General features: G+C 56.9%; 1 protein-coding gene across 1 annotated transcript; it reads left to right on the forward strand.

The window, feature by feature from the left end:
- Nucleotides 1-3,115: 3,115 nt before the first annotated feature.
- Nucleotides 3,116-11,218, forward strand: LOC106896813 (lipopolysaccharide-binding protein-like). Its single transcript, XM_014957069.1, has 14 exons — nt 3,116-3,289; nt 4,225-4,339; nt 4,939-5,067; nt 5,794-5,949; nt 6,428-6,491; nt 7,156-7,219; nt 7,436-7,527; nt 7,692-7,868; nt 8,113-8,172; nt 8,303-8,470; nt 8,880-8,947; nt 9,479-9,582; nt 10,114-10,190; nt 10,911-11,218. The coding sequence occupies exons 1-14, from the start codon at nt 3,175-3,177 to the stop codon at nt 10,956-10,958; spliced, it is 1,437 nt and encodes a 478-aa protein (XP_014812555.1). The 5' UTR covers nt 3,116-3,174; the 3' UTR covers nt 10,959-11,218.
- The last annotated feature ends 460 nt before the right edge of the window (nt 11,219-11,678 follow it).

Genomic DNA, 11,678 nt, shown 5'->3' on the forward strand with positions numbered 1-11,678 from the left:
GACTGGAGGTTAGCAAATGTGACACCCATGCACAGGAAGGGCCAGAAGGAGGATCCGGGGAACTACAGGCCTGTCACAGGATCACAGAATGATACGGGGTTGGAAGGGACCTCTGGAGATCATCTTCTCCAACCCCCCTGCCAGAGCAGGTCCACCCAGAGCAGGTTGCACAGGAACGTGTCCAGGTGGGTTTTGAATGTCTCCGAAGATAAAGACTCCACCACCTCTCCGGGCAGCCTGTTCCAGGGCTCTGCCACCCTCCAAGTAAAGAAGTGCCTCCTCATATTTAGATGGAACTTCCTATGTTCGAGTTTGTGCCCGTTACCTCTTGTCCGGTCACTGAGCACCACTGAAAAAGGACTGGCCCCACCCTCTTGACACCCACCCTTTAAGTATTTATAGGTGTTGATCAGATCCCCCCTCAGTCTTTTCTTCAGTCTGACCTCGGTGCTGGGGAAGGTTATGGAGCAGATCATCTTGAGTGCTATCACGCGGCACGTACAGGACAACCAGGCGATCAGGCCCCGTCAACATGGCTTCATGAAGGGCAAGTCCTGCTTGACTAACCTGATCTCCTCCTATGACAAGGTGACCAGCTTAGTGGATGAGGGAAGGGCTGTGGATGTTGTTTACCTAGACTTCAGTAAAGCCTTTGACACCACTTCTCACAGCATTCTCCTGGAGAAATTGGCTGTTCACGGCTTGGGCAGGTATACGCTTCGCTGGGTGAAAAATTGGCTGGATAGTCGGGCACAAAGAGTTGTGGAGAATGGAGTTAAATCCAGTAGGCAGCTGGTCACAAGTGGTGTGACATATTTATCAAGGGTCTGGATGAGGGGATGGAGCGCACCCGCAGTAAGTCTGCGATGACACCAAGTTGGGCTGGAGTGTTGATCTGCCTGAGGGTAGGAAGGCCTTCTCACAGCATTCTCCTGGAGAAATTGGCTGTTCACGGCTTGGGCAGGTATACGCTTCGCTGGGTGAAAAATTGGCTGGATAGTCGGGCACAAAGAGTTGTGGAGAATGGAGTTAAATCCAGTAGGCAGCTGGTCACAAGTGGTGTGACATATTTATCAAGGGTCTGGATGAGGGGATGGAGCGCACCCGCAGTAAGTCTGCGATGACACCAAGTTGGGCTGGAGTGTTGATCTGCCTGAGGGTAGGAAGGCTCTGCAGAGGGATCTGGACAGGCTGGATCCATGGGCTGAGGCCAACGGTTTGGGGTTCAAGACGGCTGAGTGCCGAGTCTGAGAGGAAACAGCCTCAAGTTGCACCCAGGGAGGTTTAGATTGGATATCAGGAAAAACTTCCCCACCAAAAGGGTTGTCAAGCATTGGAACAGGCTGCCCAGGCAAGTAGTGGAGTCACCATCCTGGAGGTATTTAAAGGACAGGTAGATGTGGTGCTGAGGGACATGGTTTAGCGGTGGACTTGGCAGTGTTGGGTTAACAGTTGAACTTGATGATCTTAAAGGTCCCTTCCTACCTAAACAGTTCTATGATTCTATGATTCCATGACTCCGGGCCGTCACTGTGGCAACGCGGCCTGGCCCTGGCACAGCCTCCAAGTGGGACGCGGCCATACTGCCCTGGGGGCAAGTACTGCGGGTGGTGGGGCTCCTCCACGCAGCCCTGGGGCAGGAGAGGTCTGTGGGGCCGCTCTCCCCCCTCCATGGGCAGCCTGGGGAGGCTGGGCTGGCGGGGCTAGCCGTGCCCTGCGGCTGCAGCCTTGCAGCAGGGCCAAGGCCAGCCATAAGGGCCTGTAGGGTCAGTGGTGCCTCCTCGCAGCCAGAGCTGGAGGGTCGCAGCAGCTTGTGTGGAGGAAAGGAGTAGTTTGGGTGCTTTTGGGGCTCTGAAGGGGATTTTGATGTTAGAAAAAGTCCAGCTTGTTGGCCATGTGCCCACTGGTGTGTCTACCCCCGCGATGAAGATGGGTTGGGGGAGCAGGTTGCAGCCCCACGGGGCTCGGCCACGGGCTGTGCTTGAGCAATAGCTGCATTTCATAAGTGCCTGATTGAGGGATGTGTCCTCTGGCAAGCTGGACTTCCCTGGATCCAGTATGAGATCTGCCTACATCAGCTGCAGCGGGTTTCCTGTACTGGGTCCTGATGGTTTCCCTAATGGGAAATGAAAGCAACTTAAATCACTTCTTCTTCCCTCACCTCCACCCTGCAGCTTCTGGGCAACGTCCAGCCCTGCTCTCTGGGCTGGGGCTGTAGGGGTGATCCCCCCTTGCCCCTTCCTGGTGGCATCCAGCTTCCACACCCATCTCCAACCATCCTGAGCCCAAGAGCTGTGACACATCAGGGCCTCAGAAGTTTTGCCTTTGGGGCTTGTTCCCAGTGTGCTGCACATCTCCTCCTGTGCGTGTCTGCTCTGTGACAGAGACCCGTGCCTGGGGCTGGAGGCACAAGGCACGTCCCTGATTTAGTCACTTCTGGTGCCCTGCTGTGGCTGCCCAGCCCAGGCCGATGCCCCTTCGCCTGCCCTGCTGGGTGTATGGGGACTGCTCATGTGTACTGAGGAACCATAACTTGCTTCTTTAGCCCTTGCTGTGGCCAAGGCTGCTCTGGTTGCAACTGGTGTCTTTGGCAGGTGTGTGTTGTGATAGCAGCAGCTAATGCCCAGGAGGGCAGAGCAGCCTGAGGCTGCTGTGGGACAGGGCAAGGGGCAGGAGGGCTGACAGATGGCTCAGGGACATTTTGGGCTGTCCCCAGCCTTTGGTCAGTGAAGGCAGAGGCAGAGCATGCAGTGAGAACATAGCACCATCGAACATGGCTGGCAGAGCCAAACCCTTGCCCACAGCAGGTCTGCTTCACCAAGCACCTGCCTCTGCTGCAGCCAGGGACTGCACCCAGCGCAGAGCTGGAACCTGAGCTGCTGCCTCCTGCTTTTCACTGTCCCTTCCCTGTCTGCGAGGTGAGGCACCATGTGTGCCACTGGGTGCAGATGTGCTGTGACATGCAGTGCCATGCCATAGGCACCTGTGTCCCCAGTGCAGAGAAGCAGGGCGGTAGCCAAGAAGGAAGTTCTGAGGCTGTAGGGGACGTCCCATGTGGACTACAGCAGCTGCTCTGCACGCCTCCCTCACTCACAGATCCTGTTTTGGCACGAATATAAGGGCGGTGTGGGCAGGGAGAGCCCGACAGAAGTGCAGCACCACAGTGCAGCCAGGATGGGAGCACAGAGCCTGGCAGTGGCTTGCGGGGCACTGGCTTTGTGCCTGACACTCGCTGGGGCCACCAACCCTGGCATTGAGGTGCGGATCACCCAGGCAGGCTTGGACTATGGTATGTTCAGCTTCTGTTTTCTCTCCTTGCAGGTGTGCTGGTGGCTGAGGTGTGGAGCCAGGCACTCACATGGAGTGTGTGGGGTCCTGGGGCAGGTCAGGGGGGGATGCCTGGCTGTGGGTGCAGAATGCACCATCACCTTGGGCTTCCAGATGATACACCCATCTGCCACCTCCGCGACCTTCATGGAGTCCCGGGGTCTCAGGGGCGGTAGGGTGGCTGTGTCCCAGCAGTGTTGGGGGGAGGCACAGAGCTGGCAGGGCGAGAAGGTCCTGCTCTCATGACTTGTTTCTGGGCAGCCGAGCTGTGAGCCCCTCAGAAGCGAGTGATGGAGGAGAGAGGAGGTGGGGAGCTGCAGGGGGGGCAGTGATGGAGATGGATGGGCCTCGCGCTGGTTTTATTGAGGCAGGCAGAGTCCCGGCTCCAGCAGAGCCCTGTTATGGATTGAAATACGCTGTGTGAGAAACAGCTCATTTACCCAGCAGCCCTGCCAGCCGTGCGGGAGAGGAGGACGTGACTCCCCTTCCCACATGGCTGCCGGGATGCAGCACCCACTCGTGCTGTGCTGCTCCCTGGGATGTGGGCTCCATCCAGCTTTACCTGAGGTGCTGGCCATGGAGCAGCACAGTGCCCAGCATCTCCTGCACACCTTGCACATTGTCCAATCCAGAGATGAAGGACCAGACCTCTCCCCCCTTTCTATGCCTCCGGGCCACCACCTTCCCCTGGGGCTTCCAAATGGGCAGCCCTCAGGCAGTTGCCAGTGTGCTCAGAGGTCTCTGTGCACTGAGAATAGCTTAAGGATAGCCTGGAAGGTGGAAAGCAGCCAGTGCATCGTCTGGATTTTTCCTAAACCTTTTTGCTGTGCTCCTGGTGCACACTCCCAGCTCCTGTGGGAAGCAAGGACTGGTGACACTCATCCTCTTCCTCTGCAGCACATCTACAGGGGATGGCGATCCTGGAGAAGGAGTTGACCCATGTGAAGCTGCCAGACTTCTCTGGTGACTTTCGCATTCGGCATGTGGGGAAGGTGCACTATGAGCTCTCCAGGTGAGCCTTTGACAGTTCTCCAAAGCGTCTCACTGCCCCCAACTCCCAACCCACGCGAGGGGCAGGAGAGGTGGGGGAAGATGGGCGGCCCTGGAGCAGTGAGGATCCTTCTGTCCTCTCCACAGCTCCCAAAGATGTTGGCCCTGTTGTTGGTGCAGGCAGAGATGCTTTTGCTTCCCCTCTCTGCCCAAAGGGGAAAAGGGAAACCAGGGTGACCACACCCTGGGCGCAGGCGGATTTTGTGCAATTGAAGCCCAAGCAGTGGAGGTGGCCTTGCCTGTGGGAGCAGGGTGCCTGTCCATGCCATGGAGCAGGAGCCCAGCCCCTGCAGAGGTTCCACCTCCTCACTGCCCAGTGTCACCTCTCTGCTCCTGCTGCGTGGGGTTTCCAGGCAGCTGTCTGGGTGGCTGCAGCGACCTTGTTTCTAAAGGTGCCGCTTTGGTCTGTGTGTCCCAGCCAGGCATTGCTTTGTCACAGCAGGACAGGAGCTGGGGATGCTGCTGGTGCCGTGGCCATACTTCCTCCAAGCATCCCCAGCCTTGTGTGCAGTGTTGAAGCAGACCCCCTCAAGAGCTTTTTCTTTTATATTTTACTTTTAGTTTGGACCTTCAGAATTTCCACTTGCCGTACTCGAGGATTTCCCTCGTCCCCAGTGTGGGCCTGCAGGTCTCCATCTCCAACGCCTTTGCTGATGTGAATGGGAACTGGCGGGTGAAGATACACTTCCTGTATGTACCTGGCTCCCTCCTTCCCTGCTCGGGCTCTGTGATTTTTCTTCTTCTTCTCCCTTGTGTCTGGGCAGATGTTGCTTTGCCTTCTCCAGATGCACTGACTTCTCTTTCCCGCAGTCGAGCTGTAGCTGCTGTATTCTCAGTGCATGTCTGGGAGCCCCTCAACCTGGGGGAGAGCAGCCAGGTCTCCCTCCAGGCCAGGAGCCCTCAGAGATGGCCAGGAAGAGTTTATCCCACTTGCAAATGGGTGGGAAGACATCATGAAAGCCATCTTCCCTCTTGTAGCACCAGGGGTGTGAGGGATGGTCTTCCCTCTTGCTTGCACAGGGGGACACCTTCCTGAGTGCCCACAGGGACAGACCTGAGCTAGGACTGGGGGTGGGCAGAGGTTGCTGCCACTCATTCAACCACTGAGATTGATACAGCAGAGTGGGAGGCAAGAACAAGGTGGACAATGGAGGAGCTGTGCCTCAACTCTCCTGTCTCTCTCCCATCTCCCCTACTTCCTCTTGGTCCTCTCTATTCAAAAGCTACCTCTCCTAGTTGATGTTCCAGTGAAATTGGGTTTCCCTGAATTAAAAGCCGCCTCGATCTCCTTCGGTGTGCACTACAAGGGAGAGCCTGAGTTAGATAGATCTTTCCCAAAACTCTGGCGGATTCGGGGTCCCTTCATCATGATTCACCAGTAAGAAATATCCCCTTCTTGTCCTCCTCCCCCTGCAGCCGAGACCACGGTTCATTTGATATCACGGTGGAGAACGTCTATATCAAAGTCAACCTGAAACTGGGAAACGACGCCTCTGGGAAACCCACCATTGACACATCTTATTGCAGCACCCGCATCTCCAAAGTCCGAGTACGCTTTTCGGGCAAGTTAGGGTACGTAACTTCATTGTACAGGCCTAGAATTGGGGTGTGTGGCCCTTCTGTCATGGGAACATGGCTTCCAGGCCCTGGTGCAAGGAATAAGGTGCTGGCATATCTGCAGTCCCTCGGAGGCTGCCCTTTTTGCCCGTGGGCTGCCTGCACTGGCACACCACTCCCGAGCTCTCTCTGGACTCTTGCCTTATACTTCTCATCCAGATGTGCAACTGAATGAACTTAAATCTGGTCTGAATTTGTCCTGCTGTGGCTGCACGTTTAAGGCAGATTTAAGGCAGTCGATAGCCCTGTGTGCAGGTGGTTCACAAGCCGGTCTGTTTGCAACTGTAAACCCCGAGGCAAAGGTAGATGCCAAATGGGGATGGGAATGATGTTCCCAAAAGTGCTGCATCTCTAGTGTCTCCCTTTCCTGGGCAAATACTTCTGCAGCAGCCTCTGAGCTAAAGAAGGAATCCTCTCTGTTTTTTCTCTGCAGATGGCTTTATAACCTCTTCCATAATGTTATTGAGTCCAGATTCCGGAAGATTTTGGAGAGCAAGGTATGTGAGCAGAGGAATGTAAAGCTCTGAGTTTTTCTGGAGGTGTTTAGCCCTCACTTATAGCTGAGGTGCTTTGAGGATTGGAGCAGACTAGAGCCAGAGTTTTGTGTTGTCAGCTTGATGAAAGCTGAAGGAATGGCCATCACTACCTGCTGCCCTGTCCCAGCACAGCCCAGCCCTGGCAGCCCGTGTCTGCCTCCTGCTCTGACTGCAGGTGCTTCTGTGGTCCTCGTGCTCCCAGTTCCACAGTACTGAAACGCTGGGAGGTGCCCGTCACTGGGCTCAGTGTTTGCCCACCTGCAGCTCTGTCTTCCCAGGCACCGATAGGGTGTTCTCAGACCAACAAATACCGGCTGGGAACAGGAAAGAGCAGCCAATAAGGCCATGCCCAAGGCTCTTTCCCTCCTCTTCCTCCCTGGTGTTGCACAGTCGCTCTGCATTTCACCATCAGTATACTTACTTGGATACTTAATTCATATGCTAGCTAATGTGTAGAGAAAAATGCCATTGTGTGCCCTTTATTTAAGCAGGCTTTTGCAAGGCAGAAAAATGGTGCTGGGAAGCAAAGCCGAGAGCGCGGCTGAGGCTTTGACCCGGGGCACATGAACTTGCCACCCCTGGCAGAGCTGCCCTTGCTCAGCTTCCCTGCATTTCTTTCCTGCAGATCTGTGATATCGTGGTCAAATCTGTGCGCAGTGACCTCCAGCCGTACGTCCAGACCTTGCCAGGTATCAGAGGGGAGCTGCTTGGGGTTTTAAGAGCAGTCAGGAGGGAAATGTGATATTTTGCTTCTAAACAGGAGCAAGCACACATGACAGTGGTACTGAGCTCTTGCCCCAGGGAAGCCCAGGCATGGCACTGCCTGGATGTCAGCAGAGGCTGTCTCCTCCCTGCTTTCCTGTGTCATCTTGCTCCTGCTCATGCTTTTGCCCCTTGTTTTACAGTCACAGCCAAGATAGATGCCATTGCTGGCGTTGATTACTCCTTGGTAGGACCTCCGATGGCTACCACCCAGTCCCTGGATGTGCCAATGAAGGTGAGAGACTGTCCTGAGAAAGCTTGACTTGGCTGATGCCATCACTGCAGGCGAGTGGGGAACCAGGTTTAGGCACCTCCTGCAAATGCTGTTTGCCAGCCTGCATCAATGGGTGAGTCCCACCACCCCCTGCTCTCCTGCTTCACCTCTCTCCATCTTCCCAGGGTGAATGCTATTCCCTGGCCCAACGCTCCGCCGTCCCCTTCTCTCCACTGGCACTGACCTTGCCCCCGGATCACGACCGCATGGTTTACTTTGGGGTCTCCAGCTATTTCTTCAACACAGCCAGCTTTGCCTACCATGAAGCTGGAGCGCTGGTCTTCGAAATCACAGACTCCATGGTGAGCAGCACAGGTGGGACAGGGGCTGTCCCTGTGCCTCTGGGCAGTGGGTTCCATTTGCCGAGCAACTCTGGCAGCCGCCTGTGGTCTTGGAGGGCTCCCCCAAAGAGCTGCCTGGAGACTGAGAGCTGGGGGCTGAGGGACGGGGCTGGGGCTGTCGGGCGCGGCACAGAAACGAAGGGCTGGTATCACCATGGGCTCGGCTGTGCTGCATGGCCCTGGTGTGACTGTCCTCTCCCTGCAGATCCCAAAGACTGTTGAGTTCCACTTGAAGACCACCACCTTCTCAGCCTTTATTCCCCAGGTGAGTGGTCCAGCCTTCCCTGTGCAGGGCTCCTGCCGTGCACAGCTGGGGGTTTGCTCTGTGCAAGGTGGTGTCCCCTAGGAAAAGGGGTTTGTGCTACTGTCCCTATAATCTCCCTGATTTTCTGCAGCTGGAAGAGTTGTACCCAGACATGCAGATGAAACTCAGGCTCTCTGCCCCTTCCGCCCCATTCCTGAACATTGGACCAGGAGGTCTCTCACTCAGGCCTGTCGTGGATATCCAGGCTTACGCCATCCTTCCCAACTCCAACCTGGCTCCTCTCTTCCTCCTCAGCCTGGTGAGTTTGGGCACAGCCTGCAGTGGTGACTGTGGTTCACGATGGGCAGCTCCTGATGCAGTCACAGCTCTGGCTGACGTGGTGTGGTTGGTGAGCTCTCCCCTGCATCTCAGTGTGGGAAAGATGGGAGTTTGAGCTGTGCAACATCCTCCTGCTGCATTCAGCAGTGCTGAGCCCTTGGTGCCAAGCTCCTGCCAGGAGAGGTGTCGAAAGCCATCCACAACCAGCCCAGTCCTAGTGCAGTGGGCATGTCCCCAGCAGAGACATATTCAAACTGACAGATGACTGAACATGCCACTGGTCAGACAGTGGTCCCACAGCATTTCACCTGGTCAGGATCCTTCTCCTGGGTGTCTGGTTTGGGGTGAGGTGGGGTGAGCACTGCCAGAGCTCTGCGCTCTCTCCCCAGACAGGCAACGTGTCCGCTGTCATTGATGTGAAATTTGGCCACATCATTGGGAACCTGACTGTGGGCAGGTAAGGAGGAGGAGCAGTAAGGGGCGGAGTGGCTGGGGGTGTGCTTTTGTTTTGGGGTCCTGAAGATGGAACCAAGTGCAGAGGGGATGAGCCAGGGTGGAGGGAGTGGGAACAGTCATCGGTAAGGGGCACCAGAGTGGGAATGGGTGCCTCCATTGGGACAGCCTTTACAGCACCACTTCTGTCTCTGCATAGGATGAGTGCCCATCCATCTATCCTCCCTCCCCAAAATGTGGTGCGTGCCAGGAGCACAGCAGCCTGCAACAGAAAGTGGCTGCCAGGGCCTGTCACAGCCCCACACTTTCTTTCTTTCTCCCAGAATCTACTGCTGCTTGGAGCAAACGTTCAGTATCAGCCCCGGGTATAGAGATAAGGTGACAAGAAGGACTTCAAGCACCAATGATGCCCCCTTTGCCTCTTCCCTCCACCCAGCCCCGAGCAGTTCTGCTGCAGTGTCCCTCGCTGCCCGCCTTGCCCTGGACCACAGCCAGGGACAGAAGCACCCCTGTGTCCCCCCACAGCTACTGAGAGCTGGGGGTCCCTGGCCCCCCATCCCCTCTCAACTCCGCAGGTGAGAACAATGCAGTCCATAATGAACATCTTTGCTTCCAATATCCTCGTCCCACATATTAATGGTGAGTACCTGCTGTGGGGGAATAGGGATGTTGGGGTAGTCACTGGCCAGGTCACTCCATCTCAACATAGCCAGCTTGATAATTAAAGCCCTCTCGCCAAGCCTCAACAGTGGATGAAGCCTGCAGCGAGCGCAGGAGACGGCAGTAAAAGCGCCCAGCCGTGGTGTGCGGGAGCCTCTCGGTGCTGTGACACGCAGCCAGCAGTGAACGCAATGGAAAAAAATGAGCACGACGCACATCCTAATGCTTTCCAGACCCTCTCCCCCACTCCCTGCTTCTCACAACTCCCCAGCACATGGGGCCAGAGCGGGGCTGGTGGCTGCCAGGGGCGCGGGGGGGTGGCACGTCCCAACATGCAGCCCCCAGCCCTTGTGTGGAGCTTGGGAGGAATTTCCTCTGCCTGCCCCTGGAGCGGTGCGGGCAAAGAAAGGGTTGGGAGGAGGAGATGGCCGTGTGCTTTGCACAGCCCGTGCTCTCTCTTGGTCCCATTGATTCTCATCCCAATGTGGCCACGTGTGTTGTCTTTTCCAGACAGGTTAGGTCAAGGTTTCCCTCTGCCTCTGCTGGACAGAATACAGCTCTCTGATATCGTCGTGCAGTTTCACCAGGTGAGTGTGGGGAGCCCCCAGCCCTGCCCAGAGCCCGTCCTGCTCCCCCCCGAGCCCTCTGCCAGGGAGCCTGGCTGTCTGCTGCTGCTGGCACCGTGCTAAGCCCATCCCCTGACCCGTGCTGGGCAGCTGCAGGCAGGAGGATGTTGCTCAGCTGGGATCCCAGCAGCAGAGCTGCAAAACAGAGCTCCGCTTTTGCTGTCCACGTGTGGGGGTCTGGGCTCAGCACCCCCAGGGCAGCACCACATCATTCTCCAGTTCTGAAACATGGGGCCAGAATTTCCTACAACACTTTTTATAGCCCGCTCAGCTTTATGGCAGCATTACCCGGAGCTCCTGCCTTCCCCAGCCGGCGGGATGCCGCGTGTGCATCGGACACATTTGCCTATGGTGGCACAGGCAGCTCCTGCCAGCCCCTGTGGAAGGAGCTCTCCCCTTTCTCCTGGGGAGCAGAGAAAGCCCCTCTTGTGGGAGGTCTTGGAGAAGCCCCAGAGGGCTGCCACTACGGGGATGCTGAACAGTTATTTCGAGGAAAGCCTGGGAAATGTCCTTCGAGCCCTTCCAGGGATAAAATTAGGCACAGGGGCTGGCAGAACCACATGTGCCCATCCATCTATCCTCCCTCCCCAAAATGTGGTGCGTGCCAGGAGCACAGCAGCCTGCAACAGAAAGTGGCTGCCAGGGCCTGTCACAGCCCCACGCTTTCTTTCTTTCTCCCAGAATCTACTGCTGCTTGGAGCAAACGTTCAGTATCAGCCCCGGGTATAGAGATAAGGTGACAAGAAGGACTTCAAGCACCAATGATGCCCCCTTTGCCTCTTCCCTCCACCCAGCCCCGAGCAGTTCTGCTGCAGTGTCCCTCGCTGCCCGCCTTGCCCTGGACCACAGCCAGGGACAGAAGCACCCCTGTGTCCCCCCACAGCTACTGAGAGCTGGGGGTCCCTGGCCCCCCAACCCCACCCTGGTTCCCCTCCCACTTCGCCTGATCCCGAGGCAGTTGTTGGCAATAAAGGCGTCCAGCACTGGGATTGTGGCTCTGGTGGTGCTGTCACCGTGTCGTGGTTCAACCAGCCCTCACCTCGGGCCGCACAGCCGCTCGCTTATCCCCCCTAACACCCCTATCCCCTAAGGAGGGTCGGGAGAAAAGGAAGGGAAAGGGAAAAAGCAACAACAACAACAACAAGAAAAAACCCCTTTGTGGGAAACATTCCAGGTGAGGTTGGACGGGGCTCTGAGCAACTTGATGTGGTTGGAGATGGCCCTGGTCCCTGCGGGGGGGGGGGGGGGGGGGGCGGGCCAGATGGCTTTAAAAGTGGCTTTTTTCCCCACCCAGACCATTCCTCTCTTCTACCATCACCTTCCCACCCTTATTCCCCTTTTCCCGCGGCGGATCCCCGCCTCCTGCCCGGTAGCGGGGCGGGCCCTCCGGAACGGCGGCGGGGCGGAACGCAGCGCCGAGGGCCGGGCGGCGGCGGCGGGGCGGATTCG

Source organism: Calidris pugnax, unplaced genomic scaffold (genome assembly GCF_001431845.1).
Source record: "Calidris pugnax isolate Ruff unplaced genomic scaffold, ASM143184v1 scaffold50, whole genome shotgun sequence".
NCBI classification, from domain to species: domain Eukaryota; kingdom Metazoa; phylum Chordata; class Aves; order Charadriiformes; family Scolopacidae; genus Calidris; species Calidris pugnax.

Coding starts and splice junctions, on each gene's coding strand:
- LOC106896813 (XM_014957069.1), top strand. CDS start 3,175: ATGGGAGCACAGAGCCTGGCAGTGGCTTGCGGGGCACTGGCTTTGTGC. Junction 5,068..5,793: donor CGGGTGAAGATACACTTCCT/GTATGTACCTGG, acceptor CTCCCCCTGCAG/CCGAGACCACGGTTCATTTG. Junction 10,191..10,910: donor TCGTCGTGCAGTTTCACCAG/GTGAGTGTGGGG, acceptor TCTTTCTCCCAG/AATCTACTGCTGCTTGGAGC.